General features: G+C 49.8%; 6 protein-coding genes and 1 non-coding gene across 7 annotated transcripts; 6 read left to right on the top strand and 1 right to left on the bottom strand.

The window, feature by feature from the left end:
- Positions 1–248: 248 nt before the first annotated feature.
- Positions 249–2,427, top strand: FPRO_02192 (uncharacterized protein; the record flags this gene model as incomplete). The annotated part of the gene is made up of 2 exons (XM_031227733.1): positions 249–1,871; positions 1,924–2,427. 2 exons carry the CDS (start codon positions 249–251, stop codon positions 2,425–2,427), a joined length of 2,127 nt encoding a protein of 708 aa, XP_031078140.1.
- Positions 2,428–3,521: 1,094 nt separating this feature from the next.
- FPRO_02193 (uncharacterized protein) lies at positions 3,522–4,631 on the top strand (the record flags this gene model as incomplete). The annotated part of the gene is made up of 1 exon (XM_031227732.1): positions 3,522–4,631. One exon carries the CDS (start codon positions 3,522–3,524, stop codon positions 4,629–4,631), a length of 1,110 nt encoding a protein of 369 aa, XP_031078139.1.
- A 1,008-nt stretch (positions 4,632–5,639) lies between these two features.
- FPRO_02194 (uncharacterized protein) lies at positions 5,640–8,263 on the top strand (the record flags this gene model as incomplete). Its single annotated transcript, XM_031227731.1, has 3 exons — positions 5,640–6,200; positions 6,257–6,480; positions 6,553–8,263. 3 exons carry the CDS (start codon positions 5,640–5,642, stop codon positions 8,261–8,263), a joined length of 2,496 nt encoding a protein of 831 aa, XP_031078138.1.
- Positions 8,264–9,134: 871 nt separating this feature from the next.
- Positions 9,135–10,776, top strand: FPRO_02195 (uncharacterized protein; the record flags this gene model as incomplete). The annotated part of the gene is made up of 3 exons (XM_031227730.1): positions 9,135–9,395; positions 9,442–10,487; positions 10,539–10,776. The coding sequence occupies 3 exons, from the start codon at positions 9,135–9,137 to the stop codon at positions 10,774–10,776; spliced, it is 1,545 nt and encodes a 514-aa protein (XP_031078137.1).
- Positions 10,777–14,383: 3,607 nt separating this feature from the next.
- FPRO_02196 (uncharacterized protein) lies at positions 14,384–15,867 on the top strand (the record flags this gene model as incomplete). The annotated part of the gene is made up of 2 exons (XM_031227729.1): positions 14,384–15,404; positions 15,455–15,867. The coding sequence occupies 2 exons, from the start codon at positions 14,384–14,386 to the stop codon at positions 15,865–15,867; spliced, it is 1,434 nt and encodes a 477-aa protein (XP_031078136.1).
- A 995-nt stretch (positions 15,868–16,862) lies between these two features.
- tRNA lies at positions 16,863–16,955 on the top strand. The gene is made up of 2 exons: positions 16,863–16,899; positions 16,921–16,955. It is a non-coding gene; the product is annotated as a tRNA-Glu (tRNA).
- Positions 16,956–17,934: 979 nt separating this feature from the next.
- FPRO_02197 (uncharacterized protein) lies at positions 17,935–19,934 on the bottom strand (the record flags this gene model as incomplete). Its single annotated transcript, XM_031227727.1, has 4 exons — positions 17,935–19,097; positions 19,147–19,315; positions 19,362–19,640; positions 19,689–19,934. 4 exons carry the CDS (start codon positions 19,932–19,934, stop codon positions 17,935–17,937), a joined length of 1,857 nt encoding a protein of 618 aa, XP_031078135.1.
- Positions 19,935–20,489: the final 555 nt, after the last annotated feature.

Below are 20,489 nucleotides of genomic sequence, written 5' to 3'. Positions count from 1 at the left end.
AGTGCCCATAACAACGGTTACCGCCAAAACCGACAAAGCAAGCATCCTAGCACGGCGCCGCCGAACAAAACAGAAGCGCCGCCCAAGCCAAACAACGGCCACATCGCAAGCCACGATCTCGAACCAATTCACTCTTAATTGACGAACAAAAGACCCAGATCAACAGAGACCTACTTGCTCGTGATCCTCCGGGCGAGTCGACAGTGTCCTCTCGTCCAGCCATTTACCGTCCACCTGGAGATGCGACAATGATCCGTACTCTTGATATCGGCAGTGTTCTCCCCAGCCCCGACTCTCCACCAGGGATGACGACTTCAAAGAGCTCCAAGACTTCCTCTTTCCAATCTTTCGACAGTGACGATGGCAGCGTGTTGGCCGACGTTGGCCATTTTGAAGAAATTGGACTCGACGACGACACCGTGACCCTCAAGAGCCCATCGAAGGTCGATGTTCGTCCCACTCTAGCCAAAGCTCCCTCGAGCCGAACCCTCGCAGCAGGCAAAACTGCCTCCAAAGCCCGACCGCCATTCCCTACTCTGGAGACCAACGTATACACCTCCAACCCCAGAAGCACCAATTTGAGCGCGTTGACCGAGCCTCTTTCTGCTACGCGACCAAAGACACTGACAAGCCCATCCTCGGCTTCTCTTCCATTTCCTCGACGGCGAAGCCCAAGCCCTGCCTATTCGCTCAACCCGAGGGATCCGAGAGACCCAAGTTTTCCCCAAAAACCCCGTCGAGGCAGCTGGCAGGCCGGCCGCGATCGCAAGTCTTTTACCGACCTTGAGCGAGAATGTGATGAAGACGATGGCGATGATATCCCCGATGGCATGTTTCTGGACAATGTGCCACTCTCTCCCCGGCCCATGCAAGAGCGCACGCCCAGCCGGCCATCCTCTGTTTCTCCATCCCCCAATCGATCCAAAGAACGAGTGCGAAGTGTCGGTAATGGAACACCCGCAGTCGCGCAAGCACAAGGCTCTCTTCGATCGCCAACTTGGAAAACCGATGACAACCCTCGCAGCCCTGCCAAGCAACGGGCACACAGTTGGAACGCTGCGTTAGCGGAATTGAATGCCGAGGCCAAGACGTTGACGGAGAAGCTCGAGGAGCACGCCAACGAAATGGAGGAACAACAAGCCAAACGCCCCGCGAATCAGCGCCCCAACACCTGGAACGCTACTCGACGATCTGTCGACACATTTGACAAGAAGCAGCGTGTCAAATCAACTCCCGAACTGCCGCCTCTTCGGAAGACGAATATTATGATCGACCCTCTTCCCGTTTCAAAGGAGAAGGAGGCTGTTCTCAGCCGGACTCGACCCTCATGGCTACCACCCAAGGATCCCGCCGAGGAACGCCGACATCTGAAGGAATATCAAAAGATGATGGCAGCAAGTGCCAAGGCTGAGGAGCGACGCGAAGCCTCACGCAAGGCCAAGATCGAAGGACGGGACAGCACAGCTGACAACCTGATGCAAATTTGGGAGAGGGACGTGATCCCACGTTGGAGCGATGCTATTCGCGAGCGTAGGACAAGGGAACTGTGGTGGAAGGGAATCGCACCCCGAAGCCGCGCCCAGATCTGGGGTCGAGCAATCGGTAATGAACTAGGACTGTCAGAAACATCCTTCAAAGCAGCACTTGCTAGGGCTCAAGAGATTGAAGCCAGAGTTAAGGACGATAAGGGCGATGCGGAGGACGCTAGGAGGGCAAGATGGTTCCAGGAAATCCGAAGGGACGCTGCACAGAAGACATGGGAGGATTTACGGATTTTTGACGTCGAGGGACCACTGCACCAGAGCCTTGTTGATGTGTTGAGTGCATATGCCATGTACAGGAGTGACATTGGCTATGTCCGTGGTTGTAACGTAAGTCCAACAGCCACCTTGTGCCACCTGAGTTGCTAACCAAGTCCGTCAGACAATCGCTGCATTGCTACTCCTCAACTTGCCCGATGCCGCGTCTGCATTCGTCGCACTCGCCAATGTCCTCAATCGCCCACTACCTCTATCTTTTTACACTGGAGATCCGGGTGCACAAGCGTCCGCATTCAACCTCATCATGCAGACACTTTCTCTCAAGTCTGCCCCTCTTCACGCGCACCTCACCAAGAAGATCCCTACTGCCGAACTGGAGCGATCTTTTTCAGGAATTTTGACAGCCATTTTCACACAACACTTGGCGATAGATGAAGCAGCCCGTCTCTGGGACGTATACGTCTTTGAAGGAGATGCACTCCTAATTCGAGCTGCTGTTGCACTTCTTCTTAGCAGGGAGATGACGCTTCTCGGCGCTAAGACCGCCGACGAGGTCAAGACCATTCTTGATGGAAGAAACGCCAAGGTCTCCTCGGCCAGAGTCGCCGGAGAGGTGGGTGCCGAGGACAAATTTATGATGTCAGTCCGTGAGGCAGGAAAAGCTTAAGGCGTTTGATCGGGCCACCCGTTTGGAAAAGGCTCCTGGGGCTTGAGAATCAAGCTGTACATTTGGGATAGATGGTGGAACATATCTGCTCCATTTCACGGCGTTTACTACATGGAATGTGGCGGGTATTTTGGTTGGACGTAGAAGGCATGCTTATGAAAGGTCTCGTGAGACTATAGAGCGGTTTTATCTTCGTAATTTACCGTCATCCACGGTTGGATGACGAGATTTTGAATCAAACATATTTGATGATCATTCGTACTGTCTTTGTGCATCTTGCCCTTGATGTTGGAGACGCCAAACACAATAGGATGGAGCATAGAAATGTTCGTGATGTGTTGTGAATCCGTTGTAACCGTAATAATTGGCCATGAATTAACAATCACTTCGTACAAGAAACACGCGTGATGGCAAGACCGAATCAAACTGAAGTGATTTGACAACAAGTCACTCAGTCATATCACGCCCACTTTGGCGTGTTTGTCTTTGACTTGTTGAGTCTAGGATTGTTAGATCTGTTCGGTACAGGGTAAACCTTTTGACAGGCCTCTCAGCCTCGTGCAGTAAAACAATTTACCATGCACATGAACTGATCATTCGGTCGAGCGTGGGAATAAAGAGGTGAAGCCATTATTAAATTGTTTGTTTAATCAAATTGTAAACTCTTTATGACCTTGACTGTGTGTCTTATTACGAAGCGTTGTTACCGTTCACTTGAGCTTTGGTTTAAGATAAACCACCTTTACGCACATCATGAGACAAGATGAAAAAAAGATCTGTTCCAACAACGTCTTTGTGCATGCAAACCGTACATGAAATGAATTGACATGTGTATCTACACGTATTACGCCGTACCAAGCACTGATTTTAATGTACTTGCTTCATCGAACGCCATTGACGATGAAAGCAGAACTTACGTGGTTGGTGAAACAAGCCAAGCCACGTGATCACCGCCAACTTTTGACCCCTCACCACTTCCCGCGCGAAGAATGAGAGCAGACAAAAACATCCAAACACCACCGTCCCAATCATTCTCTCCACCCACTTACACCGCAAGAACCCCTCTATAGCGAACGGGCAACGCGACCCTCAGTATGCCGTCCGGATATAAGCATGGCGACACGCCAAAGAAGGCCATGGTTCGAGGCACCATCTCGTACCTCGAGTCTCAGGGCCTGCCCGTCAACAAGTCAGCCATCTTTCGGCACTTTGATCTGTCGCGATCTCAAGGTTATGCCGCGTTGAGCGTCCCCGCGTCTAAGCGCAATGATCCCGAATGGGAGGAAACGCGTGGGAGACCCCTCAAGATCTCCGAGGAAGACCAGCAGAAGATGGAGAAGATTCTCTGGAATGACGCCTACATCAATGTTAACTTGAACTGGCATGGACTGGCCAAGGAAGCTGGTGTTGAGGTTGACGTGAACCCCAGGACTCTGCACAGAACAATGGGAACGCTGGGCTACCGACGATGCCTGGGATGTCCGAGGATCTGGGTGCACAAGAAGGCTCGCGAGAAGAGAGTCGAATACGCCAGACGCATGCTTGAAGCGTACCCTCATCCACAGGACTGGAGAGCTATCCGGTTCAGTATCGAGCTCCACTTTGGGTTTGGCCTTGATGGAAAGATGCGTCTTATTCCCCGACCTGGTGAACGTTTCTGCGAGACATGCGCAACCACTCCCGAGGCTGAGTGGCCACGCGACTTGCGAAAGGCCCACGCTTGGGTTGCTGTAGGTTACGGGTTCAAGAGTGAAGCTGTCTTTTACGAAGATTCCACCAGCCCGAACTGCACTGGCGTCATGACCATGCAAGAGTACAAGGACCACATCCTCGAGAAGACGGTCAAGCCATGGCTCACAGCCACTGGCGCCCAGAGCTTCATTCTCGAAGAAGACTGCGAGGCTTTCGCTCACGGCGCTGCAAGCAAGGTTAATCTGGTTCAGCAATGGAAGGATGAGCACGGCCTACGATACTACTACAACTGCGGCGATAGCCCCGACCTCAACCCGCTCGACAGCCTTTGGCCCAGTCGCAAGCAGTGGAATCTGGATGCCCCCAAGGACTGGGAGGACGAGACACTCCAGAAGATGGTCAAGGATGTGTGGGCAGGGTTCGACATGGAGAGAGTCAATATGTGGGTTGACTTCATGCCGCAGCGTCTGCAGCAGGTTATCGATTCAGAGGGCACGCTGGTACCTTGGTGATTGTGTGGGTTTGGCGTTGTCTTGTTTGTGATGCTGTTACGAAGCGTTGAATTAAAGGAAATATGGAAGAGGTTGTCTCCGGTGTCATGTGGTTGAGCCTTCGAGGGTTCTTCGACTTGGCCAGGGGATGCCATTGTATGGAGTAGTTGTGGGTTAATTTTGACAGGGGATAAAAGAAAAACAATTGAAGCATGATCATCGGCTAGTAGTAGAATTTGACATAGATGAAAAGATAGTTTCTCATTGCAGACACATAAGTACTGAGTTGATGTTCAGTGATGTTGAGGATGAACCATGAGGGGTACACGTCAGATACAGCCTTTTTGCGTGTCACACACTAAAGAAAAGCTGGCCAGCAACTAGGTCGATCTTTTAGAGAGAGGTATTAACTCTTCTTGTATTGTATTGGCCTTGTAGCTTGCCGTCCATGCCAATATAATGCTCACTCTAAGCCTCGACTGTTCAGATAACATGATTGATTGTGGGAAGAGTATAAAGTGCAGACCGCGGCTTACTCTCCCTAGACCTTGGAGACGCAATAAAATCACCTGTATAAATAAGAAAATGACAGAAGTTGAGATCCTCAATACTCACACGAGTTCCTCAAGTCTTGGTACTCGAGGCGGGCGTTCGTTGTCAAGACTTTCACACATGCTCATGGTATACTATTTCTCATGAGCATATGACTGAAAACACCTATCTTAACTTGCATTTACTGGGTAATTTAATTGCTCTGAATTAGGCCCGCTATCTTCTGGGCTCTTTGGCTGCATGCCCTGCGCCGCCAGTTGCCTCGCACCGCGAGCTCTGATACCCACAACCTCTTCCACTCTCCACTGCCTCAAGTATCTCAATTCTTTCTTCTTAAATCTCTTCCTTCGCCAACTGAGATTCACAACCTGGGCTTCCACTTCTCTATTTCAACCCGCCTTTTGCTTGCATCTTTCTTTCTCCACATGCTTTAGCATCCTATGCTCTCTACCAAGCTTCTTTGACTCCTTTCCAATCATGAGTTCCTCCAAGAAGAAGAAACATTCCCGCGAGGATTCTGCGAGCTTTGAGGCTCCATTATTCCCAGATCTCGATGCATCTCAAGCTCACAATTCGCGAGAAGATAGTGACGTGTCAGTTCTTGCACCTCATCTTTCGTGGATGAACGGAAACAAAAAGCCAGCCACTTCAACATCAGGCCTCAATACTCACAACTCGAACGATGCACATGCCGAACCGTTGATGGAAACTCCTGGTAATATCAGGAGCAATATACGAGATGCAAGTTACGATATAAAGGACGCCGGGACCGGTCACCACGACAATCGGCTGTCTAAACTTCCTCCGGGCCAGTTTCGTGAGCCGTCTTTGAGACGTGGATACGGTATGCCATATCAAGCACCTAAAGCGTTTGACAGCATGCAAGCCAAGGACACAAGTCAAGTTGGAAATAGTCACGCTCAGGCTTTGGATTCTCTTCCGGAAACACAGACACAGCCTTCCAACTCAGCTCTACATCAATCTCTTGTAACTAGCCAGCGTCTTCTGCCGACCCTAAACATGGATGGAAGAAACGTTGTAAGTATTAATATGTATATACATAGGCTGGCATGGATGTATGCTGACAACTCTAGTTTGATCTAAACAGGCCTCAGGCTAGACGAGGAGATCTGCAACCAGCTGGTTATCGCCCTGTAGCTATGCCTCCTCCTGGTACTTCTGGGCGAATGGCTACCGACGAAAAGCAACGCCAGTCATCTGATGAGAAACAGACATCAAAAATCAAGATAGATCTAGGCTGCTATAAGAAGGCCGAACAGAAGGCACTTCTGAAGGCTTGCCTGAAGAACAAAGACTTGTATCTTCACTCGGATGGGGAGGCCCAACAGTTTTAGGAGACTGTTGGGTCTAAAGTGAGATTTTCACCCAGAATAAGAGGGAAAGAGTTACGTCGAGACAAGTGGAAAGTCGTGAAAGGGTGTGTGGAAAAGTGGTGCGAACCACGAAGATTCCAGCTTGCGCAGGATGAGCCCGCAACGTCGGACTCTGAGCTTGATGCACTCCTAGATCAATGGAACGGTTTATACGCGAAAAAGTTTTGCTCTGCAAACCAAGGCCTCTTGGAGGCAGCAGGATGGAGAAAAGCTGCCGAGCAAAGTCAAAACGGTTCCCCTTCAGATGACACTCACAACTCTCAGGCCAGCCATGAAAGCAATTCACAGAGCGAGAAAGGAACAAACAAGTTCGACTTTGAAGGCTCTATTTGGCCCACTGTTAAAAAAGAGCTGATGGAGGTCGCAGAGTCCAGGATTCTCCGCTGGGCCGAGGACAAACTTCAGGAAAGGCTACAGGCCCTCGAGGCTCTCACCCGGCCGCCCCTTTTGAAGGCCAACAGCTCTCCAGAATCATACAGAGTGTATTTGAGGTATCTCATGAATCGTACAGAGGCTGCTGGAAAGAATTCTAAGGAGATACGAAATACAGAGGCTGTCATGTCTATGGCACTGGACCTTCTACCAGGTCTAGAGGAGCGCTTGCGGGATCAGATCGAGGGTGTGGTTGATAAGCAAGAAGGTCGTCCTGGGGCTGGTGTTAAACATGATCAGACTAATGACACTGATCATGACGAGGCAAACGATGAGTCTGAGAGCGCTCATGAGAATCATGAAGTGGCTGATCATGACGTTGATCACAAAATTCAAGAAACCCAGCAAGAGGATGATATTAATGATGAGGCCCAGACGAAGCTTGAACACGACTCTGAAGAGAGTGAAGATATCGATGAAGATGACGATGACTTCGATGACTTCGAGGAGTTTTATGCCGACGAAAGGGACGACGATACGTACAAAGATCCTGACTCACCTGATCGCCAGTATAGAGGATCGGTGATCGATTCTATTGAGCCTCGCACGCCGATCGTTACTCCACGGGTCATGAGACAGCTCCGTCGCTATGAGCAGAGATACCGGGACACCATCGTAACCGCCAAAGTCGAGACCGAGACAGCGGCCGCTGTCCTTCGTTCTGTGGACGAAGAAGACCGAAAAGTGGCCCCGAGAAAACGAAAAGCATCGGATTCAGTAGAACCTGCTCTTGCGATCAGAAGCAAGTCCATGGACCAAAGGCTGGGTGCTGTAGGCACTCCGACACCTGCGGGAAGAAAAAGACAAAAGTTCAGTAAAGCCAACTACAGTCCGGCATCCACAGCTTGCTCCTCTGAGCTTCCGTCTCTCGAGGACATTTTTAGCTCGAGTATTGGCCGAGCATCTTCCGCCACAACTCAACAACCTCCTAACTCCTCGAGCCCTGCAGTACGAGTGAACAATATTAAGAGTGCCCGAAAGGACAGAAGTAGAGCCCAGAGTAAGGTTTCCCCTGAGCTCGGGGAGCCTGCTACCGATGATACTGCAGCTCCCAAACCTGAAGAGATGACAGGAATGTCCCCTGGCCTCTTTGTGACCCCTGATGTGGCACGACAGGCCAATACCCCATTTCATTTTAAGAAAAGTGTCTCTTGTCGTCCTTCTCCAGAGGAAAGGTTTAGGGAAGAGACCGCCGAGTTTCAGGCCATGACGCCTAGTGCTCGGGAGTCAATGCTGTACACAGCGCTTCGGGAGATGCGCCGACGACAAGGATAGAGGTAGTAAGTGATCAGAAGTTATACGCAAAAGTATTACTCAGAACTCACGATCCAATTTGGATGCGGAACCGTATCTTTGGGGTTTGATCCCGATTGCATCTCTTCACCCGTCACACCATCATTCCGACTTCACTATCCAACTTAGATGTTAAACATGGCCGCTGAGTTTTGATCTCAGTTACATTTCACCTTTACTTTGTTGCTCATAAGTTTGCTGCAAGCTTTTCAAGGATTTGATCACGATGCTTGGAGATATTTTCTGAAAGTCAGCGGTAGCGGCAGCCTCAAGGTAGAGGAGCACAAGAGGATTGACTGGTAGCTTTGAACTTTGTAGTATAAATGTTTGGGAAGAACCACTTGCTCATATAGATGCGAGGGAAAGCATACGATGATGAGAAGATAAGAAGTCGCTATTGGTACAGATGCGTTGCGCATTGCTGTAATATTACAGGAGTTCTAGATATCAAGAGTTGCTGCAAGCAATATTTTATAGACTAATGCTTCTTTGCAAACGTGAGCCGAGCCTTTACGTACCTAGGAGACGAGAAAAAGAGATGATGGCATACATAACTTGACTAAATTTCTACAAATACATCTCTGAGCTGTTGTTGTGGCTGGGCGAGCAATGAATGTTTGTTTGGCTGTGCAGTCAGCGGGCCATTTTCTGCAGATATTCGGCACTGCTAGCCATCTCGCCCTCACCAAAGCTACCAACCTTACCTGCTCACCTCACGCATATCACTTCTTTTTGTAACACAGCTTCGCCGCCTGCAGCAATGAACTCACGGCGTCATTCAACACATAGAAGCCCCAAAGGAAAAGTACCTGCGAGGAGTGACATAATCGACTTGAGCGAATCACCTGTCAAAATGATGCCCTCGAGCAATGCATCAAATGAGACAAACATGGGCAACAGAGCCACATGTACCGGAGCTAACACGACGCCCTTGGGAACAGGATCGGAAGCCTCATCAAGCAAGGCGGGCGCTGCAGCCAGAACCCGAAACCCTTTCACACCCTCCTCTTTATCAACAGGTCCCCGACCAAACCGAGGGCATTCGCAACCACACCTACCGGTGTTCTCGAGTAATGACTTTCCTCAAGCAGAGGTCAGATCGCGCCCGAACAGTGTTTGTATCATTGTCCAAGAAATCTACCCTCGCTGACATTGTGTAGAATGGAAATAGCAGTAACCAGTCCAACTCTACAGCGCCTCAAACACCTCAAGATCCACCCAGAAGGTTCAACATATCTGAGAAATGTAAGGTATTAGAAACATGCTTATCCATGAAGGATGAGTATCTTTCCTTGCCCCCAGCAAGCCACCACGACCAGGAACCGTTTTGGAAAAAAGTCTTAAACGACAATTCATCGCGAGAATTAGTCTCGAAATTCAAGGGTTGGAAACAAGTGAAAGAGTCCATTGAACAATGGTGTTACGCCCGAAGGACTCTTCTCCGAGAGGGGAATCTGCCGCCAATTTCTCCCGCCCAGCCAGAGCTGGATACTCTGGTCGATAAGTGGAATACGGTATTTGTCACACGTTTTTGTCAAGTGCACCGCGGATATTTTGAGAACGGTGTTTGGGCCATGATTGAGAACAGAGTGTCATGGATGGTATCAGAGCACGTCGACAAGTCGATCACGAGCATGTTGCAAACCAGAAGAGATGAGCTAGAGAGCTCTGTCCGACCAAGGCTTCTTTCTCACAACAGCTCATTAACCGAGTATGACAACGCTGTCAAAAGTGTTCAGGATGGATTTACTGAAAGTCAGCGGAGTCATACCCAGGCAAGGGAGAGTGAGGCCGTGCTATCGATGATCAGGGAGCTTCGACCTGTTTTAGAGAATGCACTTTCACAGCATCTCAATAGCGCAAGACAAAATCGTCGAGAACCAAGTTCCGAACATCACACTGGGCCCGCCATACCTACAGAACCGGCTGCTTTGCGAAATGGCCCACGAGGACATTCGACTTCAGCTTCCTCAATGCCACAACGCCCTATGTCTCGTGCTGTTTCCTCACCAACGACAAACGGCAACAAACGGCCCTTACCAGACTCGAGTGAGTTGCCAAGAACTGAAACTGCCCCTCGGATTACGCCCATCTATGATGACCGAAACCGACCAAATGATCAGCAAAAGCGGCCGCGCTTGAATAGAGGAAGCCCCTCGGACGTTCCTTCACGAGATGAGTCCTCGAACAGATACTCACCCTTAAGGTATGAGTATACTTGGAGTGAGGCATATGCCGCATACTAACAGCTTAACAGAAGGCCTCCAGTGCCACGAACTCCAGGACGACCATCTTCGCCTTCGACTCAAGAACGACAGAACAGGCCCAGCAGCAACTTGCGTAGGGACTCGCAATACCCAGACCGCTGGGACGGTGATGGTGAATTCCGCCGTCGTTGCCCACCACGAGGGTTCCGGGAGGATACTGTCGAGTTCGACGAGATGTCGACTCGACGCCAGAACCAATTGATCAGAACAGAACCGCACACTCCTTGAGAAAATCGAGGAGTTAGGACCTCGACGCAGGTCTTGACTGAGAGATTCAGAAGCAATCAATACTTTGGAAGTGGCAAAATGAGAGTAATCGCCGTCTCTAGGCCTCATGATTTTGGGAGAACAACAACAACAACCAATGGGTGACTTCTTGGACCCTGGCTTTGGACTTGGCGGGAGAGAATTTGTACAGTACATCAGGAGACTTGGGAGGAAGATGCGAAATAAACTTGGTAGAGATCCTCCTGAGCTTAGGCCAGAGCTGCCTGACCATTTCATCACCTAGGATAGAGGTCCTAGGTTTTTGTCTCTCTTAGCTACCTCAGGTGAAGGGGAACAGCAGGGAAGCGATTCAACAAATTCAGACAGCGAAAAATTGATGATCCCGGTGGTTGAAACGAAAACAGGAACCGAACTAAATTCGTGATATCGAACCATCATGATCTGACTCCGGAAGATGCTCTCGGAGAGTATGTTGATGACGGCCAGACAGTTATTCTGTACATGTTGTAAGGAAAGTGGTGATGCTACTTCTCTCACTTGAGAGTGAGTTTGTTTAAATAGTTTGCATTGTAAAATCGGCCTTGCCTTGAGACATGGCTTGCAGAATGATCATAGCAACCATTGAGAGTGATGTTTGCTCAATCAGTATGTTGCTTGGGCTCTGAATATCAAGGCGGGGTTGACAGAGCCGCCGCAAAAAACGGGAAACAAGCGAGCGACACGTGGGGCTTTTGGACCCTGGGGACAAGGGACAAACACCTAAAATTGTTCCTTTCTTCTCTGGATCGCTACTACGCTGCACCATAAGGTTCAGTCTTGTCAGGAAAAGGAAATTGGTCAAACGTCAATGCTTCCTCTTGCCATCTTGACATCCTCTCAAACATGATCAAGCACGTCAAACAAGCAATCAACTGGCTATTTGCTCTCCCCTGTTTACGCCACTGCCATCCAGTCGTGCTGTGCTGTATCGGGAGTCCCCCCACTTGGCTCCACCCTCTGAACCCTGGACCTGTGATGCCAAGACCAGGGGTCCCGCCCATGGAACTCAACAAAATTCCCAACAGAACAGAAGACGAGAAAAAAATTCGAACATTTCCCAGAATCTACCAATTGACATGGTTTCTACTTCTGCTCCTTACCAGAATGGATCAAAACATCCGTTTTCTCCACCAAAAGGAAAACACAGAAATGCTCCGGATAATTCAGTAGAGTTTCACGGCGAGAAAAAAGCTTGAATTCCAGTGACCCCTGAATGGCCTGGCCACTGCTTAACATGTCAAGCGAACATCAGGTTAGCCGGTCGACTCCCGGTAATGCACTTTCTCGCTGTGCCGCATTTCAATATTCCCCAGGTTTGTGCACAAGACATGACATCTTGGCCTACGACATGCAAATGAAGCTGTACAGAAACCTGACCAGACACAATTTTCCGACCCCAATTGAGATTCACAAGTACTCTGTACCTTGATCCCCAATGGACGGATAGCCGTTCCGTACAACTAAGGTTATCTTAGCACGAGCTGACCTCTCACCTCGGTTGGTCCTCCAACAACGACATTTTCACATGTCGATAGTCATAACTCTTGAGCCATCTATGCGATAATTCGTTATTCGTATCAAGAGGCCGCCAACCATGATTGCAACGATCTCGATACTGTACCTTTAAGAGGCGATTTTATCTTGCCAGACCTCTCTATCACTGCTATCAAAGCTCCACCAGCAACCGGGGTCCGGGCTTGACCAGATTTATCTCCCTTGCCCGCTGTCTGAGCTTTTCCTCCCGCCTTTTGTAACCAATCGACTCGTATCCAATTCACATCGTCAACAAAATCAGAGACAGCCACGATCGGGGACCTTGTCTCTTGGCCTGGGCCGCTAAGCGTGCCCCCCCCTCGAACGTGGTCGACGTCGACGTTGTCCCCTCCCGGTTCCCCCCGTTCACCCAAAGGGGATTGATTCACATGTCGATGATCTCCAGCCCTAAGCCAGCTTGGAGTCCACTTTGACCCGCATAAGCTTGCAGCCGATTCGAGAGGGGCGAACAATTCGATTGTGTGAAAGGACATGATGAATCGTGAGGCTCGTCTAGGTCACACGCTTTATTTGAACACCGTCAGTCACCAATGAAGGGTCAAATGTGTGATAAGACACTGCCAACACTCAAATAGATGACGGGCTCTGTGTATCAGATACCTAGATTTAAGCCACCCTTCGTGTAACAGTCGGACATGTCCCGTTAGCGGAGGCAGATCCATTCTTCAGGCGGTGTGAAGATCTAGACTACTGTAAGAGGCTGAAAAGACAGCGGCAATGATAGGCAGGTATTAAGCACTGTAGCTAGCATCTTGCATATCCATCGATGGCAAAAACCCAAACACTTTTTTGGAGGCGATAGCTTTTGTTGTCCAGAGTCATGCCACTGCGGTTATTCAAGCCCACAGCTCCGCCGGCCGAAGTTGGGGAGCGGGGCCGGGTCTCGGCAGCTTACTGTATCTTTTACGGATAGATATCGGCGAGTAGAATCAACGACAGCAGAAGCAAACGAGAACAGCGGGCTGTATTGGGAACGGCAATTTATCCGATAGCAGTCCTCCAGAAGCTTAATTGCAATAGTGACAATACTAATTGCGGGTTCAGCCAGCCCCCTCCGCAGAAAATACCAAGCCCTTCTGCAAGCCTCATCAACTTGCAGGTGAAAGACGAGATACCACAGGCTCACGAATTGTTCAGCTGCTGTACGACCGAGACATAAGACACACATCAGACGGCCACCCCGTCACTGTCTCGTCGGGAGCTATTGCCACATTTCAGGGGTGGGTTAGAAGCACGACCCGTTGTTTTCTAGCGTATTTTTCTGGGGTAGGGATTTTTTTGGGTCGCGACTCAAGAGTCGAGGTCAAGATTCTTCCCTTGAAGCGGCGATTACATGGAGCAATTGTATCGTAGTGGAAGTTTGAGTGAATATAAAAATTCAGATGTAGATAAAAACTGCAGTTAACAATTTGAGTTACTGTGAAAACATTAAGTTTGGTGTAATTAAATAAAGTAATTCAGGGTAAACTTTCTCTGTGTCCGGATGTTACTTGTCCTCCCTCTGAGATTGCCGATCCTTTTGCCAAAGACAGGGAAAGCGGTAAACTGTATCGGACTGCGCAGCAAAAGGGAGTGAATGGACCTGTCAGTTTCATTTCCATTATCGTTCCACCTCGTATGTATGTACTGTATTGCCCGCTCTCGCCGCATTTTCTGCTTTGTGTTGCCGCTGCGCTGAGAGGCCAGAGGTTTTGGGTTGCTTGTCCGTTGTCCCGCCCGCAGCAGCTAAAAGGTACAGTACAGTGAGTACAGTAGGTACCTGCTCTTTTCCCAGGCTCCACGCCCCAACAAAACGCTTGCCGAGCAAGCATCCACGCATTAAAGTAAAGGTACCTTTACCTTTACAGTTGAAAGGGACACACTTTAAAACTTCAGCCCCCCTTGGCCGTCTCAAACCTCTTTTTTCCTTTTCACCTCCCTTTCTCTTTTTCCTTCGACAGTTCTTCTTCGGCATCTTCGACTTCTTGACTCTTTTGTCTATCGTCGGCCGTGAACCCCACGTCTCTTCTTCACAATGGCGTCCACTTCGGCTCTGCCCAAGCAGAACCCTGCGCTTAGGCGCACCGTCACATCAACCACTGTGACGGATTCTGAGTCTGCCGCCGTCTCTCCCTCAGACTCTCCCCGCCACTCGGCCTCTTCCACATCGCTTTCGTCCATGTCCGAGGTCGATATCGCCAAGCCCAAGTCCGAGTATGGTGTTATGCTCGACACCTACGGCAACCAGTTCGAGGTCCCCGACTTTACCATCAAGGACATCTACAATGCCATCCCCAAGCACTGCTTCAAGCGCTCCGCCCTCAAGGGATACGGATATATCCTCCGCGACATTGTCCTCCTGACCACCACTTTCAGCATCTGGTACAACTTCGTGACCCCCGAATACATCCCCTCCACCCCCGCCCGCGCTGGTCTGTGGGCCGTATACACCGTTCTTCAGGGTCTCTTCGGTACCGGTCTCTGGGTCATTGCCCATGAGTGTGGTCACGGTGCTTTCTCCGATTCTCGCCTCATCAACGACATTACTGGCTGGGTTCTTCACTCTTCCCTCCTTGTCCCCTACTTCAGCTGGCAAATCTCCCACCGAAAGCACCACAAGGCCACTGGCAACATGGAGCGTGACATGGTCTTCGTTCCCCGAACCCGCGAGCAGCAGGCTACTCGTCTCGGAAAGATGGCCCACGAGCTCGCCCATCTCACTGAGGAGACACCCGCTTTCACTCTCCTCATGCTCGTCCTCCAGCAGCTCGTTGGCTGGCCCAACTACCTCCTCACCAACGTTACCGGCCACAACTACCACGAGCGCCAACGTGAGGGTCGCGGCAAGGGCAAGCATAACGGCCTCGGCGGTGGTGTCAACCACTTTGATCCCCGCAGCCCTCTGTACGAGAACGATGATGCTAAGCTCATCGTCCTGAGCGATATCGGTATCGGTCTGATGGGCACTGCTCTGTACTTCCTCGTCCAGAAGTTCGGTTTCTACAACATGGCCATCTGGTACTTTGTTCCCTACCTCTGGGTTAACCACTGGCTCGGTAAGCTTTTTTCTCCATCCTGCAATTGCAATTTATACTGACCTTAATAGTTGCCATCACTTTCCTCCAACACACCGACCCTACCCTTCCCCACTACACCAACGACGAGTGGAACTTCGTCCGTGGTGCTGCTGCTACCATTGATCGTGAGATGGGCTTCATCGGCCGCCACCTTCTCCACGGCATCATCGAGACTCATGTCCTCCACCACTACGTCAGCAGCATCCCCTTCTACAACGCGGACGAGGCCACCGAGGCCATCAAGCCTGTCATGGGCAAGCACTACCGCGCCGATGTCCAGGATGGTCCCCGTGGCTTCATCCGTGCCATGTACCGAAGCGCTCGTATGTGCCAGTGGGTTGAGCCCAGTGCTGGTGCCGAGGGTGCTGGTAAGGGTGTTCTGTTCTTCCGCAACCGCAACCACGTGGGAACTCCCCCCGCTGTCATCAAGCCCGTTGCTTAAGCAGCATTACGGCGTCGGGTCGGTTATGGAATCTAAAATTGTTTCTGTCAGCGTTGATTGTTCCAAGTTGGTTTCTGGTTTAGAGAGCTGGACATGCTCGTTCATGAGAGTTCTCGCTATGGCATTTGGCTGAGATGAGGTGGAGGTTGAAAATAATCTGGCATACGTTCAAAGATTGATGAGCAATATGATAGAGAAAGAAAGATAGATAGACGAAGCTCAATGAAAAAGAACAAACCATACTGATTTCCTTGGATAAGCCTTCTTTTGACTTGATTTGATTCAAGACGATTGTGTTTGGTCGACGTTGACTTTGACCACGGGACCCTCGGATGGCGAGTAACCTGATATGATCAGAATGCGGGGAAACGTCAACACACGTGCCCATTGACCAGACTTGGTGTCGGCATTTGCTAAGATTTTCGTAATTCTTATTTAACGGATCGTAATTGTTGAATTGGCTCTAGGTTGGAGGGTTTCCAGGATGTGTAGATAATTCTCCGAGTGGTGGTGGCTTGTGAGATGTCACTCATGGCGTCTCGAGTTCACATGCAGCTGCAGTGGCACTTGCCAGATGAAGGGTGATAATGTATTCGAGATTCCTTCCATTACGCGAGGATCTTTCATTCTACAAAATCTCCCTCCTAAGCAAACAAGTGCCTCTCGGGTGTTTGTCTCCGATCCACGCACAGAAAGTCACTGGTGTTGAAAACAACAATACAAACAGCGAGCTATTCTCACCGGATCCACCCAAGTTGGCGATGAAGATCAGAAACCATCAGGTTGTTACACAGCGCTCGTTATTCCGCCGTTGTCAATATTTCATCATCAGACGGGCTCCGGCTCTACACTCTTGAATGTAGACGAGACCCAATCTACTCGCGATTCTTCACGGCTTTCTTCACGCTGGAGATCTGGACTTGGCATAGCAGGGTGAACAGAGCTGGGGACAGGCTGTATAAGTCTCAAACTGAGCGCTGACTAACATCCAAACATCCGGTGTGGTGTATCGGTTATCATTCCGCGTTTTCAATTGTTCTGCAATTAATTGCGCCGCGGCGAGCGGGGTTCGACTCCCCGCACCGGAGATTCCTTTTGCTTTTTTCGTGGATATCATCATCTTTTTGTCCTGATTTAATAGCTCAAATCGTTGTATTCGTGGTATTGAGGCCGTCCTGTGAGGTCTAACAGAGATATTGGCTGGGTTCTCCTTCCTCAAAAACGAATCTGAGATGTGGGGCTCCAATTAAATATAGCGCCTTCATTGGCCAGATCTCGATCCCCACGGGACCAGCCGCGTGGGAGATCTGGTAGGGCTGTCATGGGGAGGCAGGAGACAAGAAAACTTGGGACGTCTATCGTAAACGACAGAAGAAGACTTAGGATAGATTTGAGGAGTTTTAGGATAGACTTATAAAATTTAGGATAGGCTTAGGTAAATTTAGGATAGGGACCACTTTTTGAAGGGGCGTTGTGTGGTACAACTGTCCCTTTGCATTGGGGGTTTGCATCTGGCGCTTTGTCTCTTGATACATTGCTTGTCATTCTATAATCGTTGAACTCCATTTCGTATGAAGATGACTAGGTCTTACATCACTTCTTCTATGACTATATATTCTGAATTAAAATTGTATTGTGACCAAAGCTACCATAGCGTCTAAAGCAGACAACCAACCCATACCCAACCAAGCATCGCTGTTTGACTCTGCGATACAAAGACTCAAAAGAAGCCACCATGTCATCCCATTCACTTAATGGGGATGGAAATAACCTGACTGTTGAAGGCAACAACTATAGACTCAAACATCTAGCGAGGGTATCTTATGTGATTTGCGGGCAATAGGTGCAAGACAACAGAAGACCGACAAGCAAACAACAAACAAGTGCGGGATCTTTGTGCGAAGATCAATGGGAATGCTCGCAATAGTCGGAACAAACAGTGTGAGTGGACAAGTACTTGCCACACGGCGTCTTCGGACCGTGCGAGAGATATGTGAAACGAAAGCCCCATGTGATAACGGCATGCTTGCTAGTATTTGAACCAGGCCATGGCAGAATGTAAGACGTTTAATCTCCTCCCGCGTCCTCATGATTGCCAAAGGTATGATGCTCGTCCTGAGGAGCGTTGCGGGTGGAATCGCCACCCTTGTCGGCGAGCTGAAGCTCCAGGTACTCCTCGACATCGGATGTGCGTTCCTCGATTGATATAGCGCGTTGCACAAGATTGTCGATATCCTTCCGGTGTTCAGTCATGGCTGGCAAAAGCAGTTCCTGGATAGTTGCTCCCTCCCTCTGGGAGGCTTCCAGCTGCACTCGACTTGTTTCCACAAGGCTGTTGAGGACCTGCTTCATGTCTCTCAGGTCTCGGGTCGCTAGGTTCACTTGGTCTCCTGCAGCGTTGGTATTGTGCTTTGCTAGAGTGTCCACACACTGAGCGAGAGAATTGCGCAGCGGTTGAATCATATCATGAACTGCCTGCACAACAATACCCGTGACATTCTTTGTTACTTGGTCCGCGATCCGACCGCAGGTCTCTTTCTGGTCAGAATGGTATTGTCTTCTGAATCGACGGAACGATGATGGCTCATCAGGGTCATCACGAGGTAGCTGTTGAAGACTAGATGGCTGCTGAGTGTAGACACCCTCAGGGCTTTTGAGAGTCTCACGGGGGCTTAGACGAAGAGGAAGCAGTTCTCCAGTTTGCGGCTGTTCCTTTCCAGAAGAGCTCAAGGAGAACATAAAAGAGTCAGAGGAGCCCCGGGGAGCCATCGTGCGAGTGTTTCCTCTGCACTCATGTGACTGCGGCAGATTTGGGGCTGAAGTGGCAGACTCCCCAGAACGGTGGTCTACCAGCCCAGACTTGGCTCTCACATGGTCGCTTTGAGTTGAGTGCTCGCGATACAGGATACGATCTCTAGGATCTCCTGAAAGAATTTGATCATTTGCCCTCTTCTCGAGAGAAAGACCAGGGGCACTTGAGCGCAAACTTGGTTCTTGACTTCTTCGGAAGCCGTTTGGATCATAAGACTCCTGCGTGAACGAGACGGCTGTCGGATTAGGCGGTAAAGAGGTCTGGTCACCAGTAAACGCCAGGCGGTTGGGTACAAGTCGATTTTGATTCAAACCACGCCCATAAACCCTAAGGTCCTGGAGCTTAGCTTTCCACTCGAGAGGACGAGCCCGAGCCTGGTTGTCGACTGTGGGTACCGTTGAGGGACCGGAAGGCTCAACTATCAGTAGATTAGATGCTATTTCTTACTCCAAATCCCATGAACTCACGTAGATGGCCGTTTTCAGCCGACAATGGAGTTTTAGGTGAGTCTGTCTTCTGCACTTTTGTGCGGAGGAGATTCACAGAAGCATTAGAAGTTCCACGCTTTCGTGATGGGTCTCGACCTGGCTCAGGAACGTTAGCCGCCCTGAACCGACTTCGGGTAATTGGCTTGGGCTAAATTGGTCAGAAGAATCTCGAGGTTGTCTTATAGGTAGCTCACATTTGCTTCATCTTGATCATCTCCGTCGTTGTTGTCGTCTTTATAAGTACCGTCGACTTTGATGTCGTCATGATCGCTCTCTTCTTCACAGATCTCCATAGCCTCAATCGACTGAGAAGACTTGGGTTCCTGAAACTTCCCATGTAACTCAATGTTCCCCTTCGAGGAGGACGATTTTCCACCGTTGGTCCCTCGAGACTTTGCTGGCATCTTGGACACAGGGCTCGCCCAAGACTCCGGATCGAAGTTCTCGTATTTGTGTTGAAGCCACTCTCTGGGCTTTGAGAGTTTCCCTTCGTCATAAGTGACCCGTAAGATTATCTATACAGCGAAGGTAATGTTGCCGGCTTTCCAGAGTCGATGGGCACTTGGTTGAGCCTGGTTCGTATTTGTGACTTTCGTGTATCCTTTGAGGATGCGATCGACGAACTCGTGCTTGGTATCGTTATCCCAATGAGCTGAATGCTGATCCCAAGCCAGCTTGAGCTCTTTGAGAAGCTCTTTGTCTTCTGGTGTTGAGGGCAAGCGAACATCGTCGAGCGACGGGAACTCAGTAGATTGAGTAGTTGCCATAGTGGGCCAAGTCTAGGTAAAGCACCTGTTGAGCAAGGGAGCGATGTAATATCAGTCGCTTTGAGAGGTAGTTACAAGATTGTCAAAAGAGAGTAATGTAGAAATGGTGGACGGGAGGATGAGGAGGTTGCCAGGTTTTTGGTGGTTTGCTTGCTCAGGTGCCTTATTCACTGGTGTCGTTGGTGGTAGGCAGTGATTCACCTGGCACTGTCAGTGACACCGGTAGTGATATTGACAGTGATTGACGGTTCCAAATATTATAAGAAAGAAAGATTGGTGCCCCAGGTAAACAAGCCCAGGAGTGCTTGAATAAGAGGCAGGAATTAAATTTGCCAACGTTTCTGTTCATGTATAAACACCAGAATCCGAGCATTCACCCCCTAACACGAAGTCTTGAACCAAACAAACAAGCACTTCAAGGTGCCTGAGGGCCTGAAATCGCCAAACCAGCCAGAGAGTACACCTCCACAGCTAACCTAAACAGCTAACCAGGTTATTGCCAGGCCGATTGCGCAACTGAGATCGTCCGTGCAACCTACACCGAGCAAAGCGCCA

Source organism: Fusarium proliferatum (genome assembly GCF_900067095.1).
Source record: "Fusarium proliferatum ET1 genome assembly, contig: FPRO_scaffold002, whole genome shotgun sequence".
NCBI lineage: Eukaryota > Fungi > Ascomycota > Sordariomycetes > Hypocreales > Nectriaceae > Fusarium > Fusarium proliferatum.
This window is presented reverse-complemented; position numbering and strand designations above follow the sequence as displayed.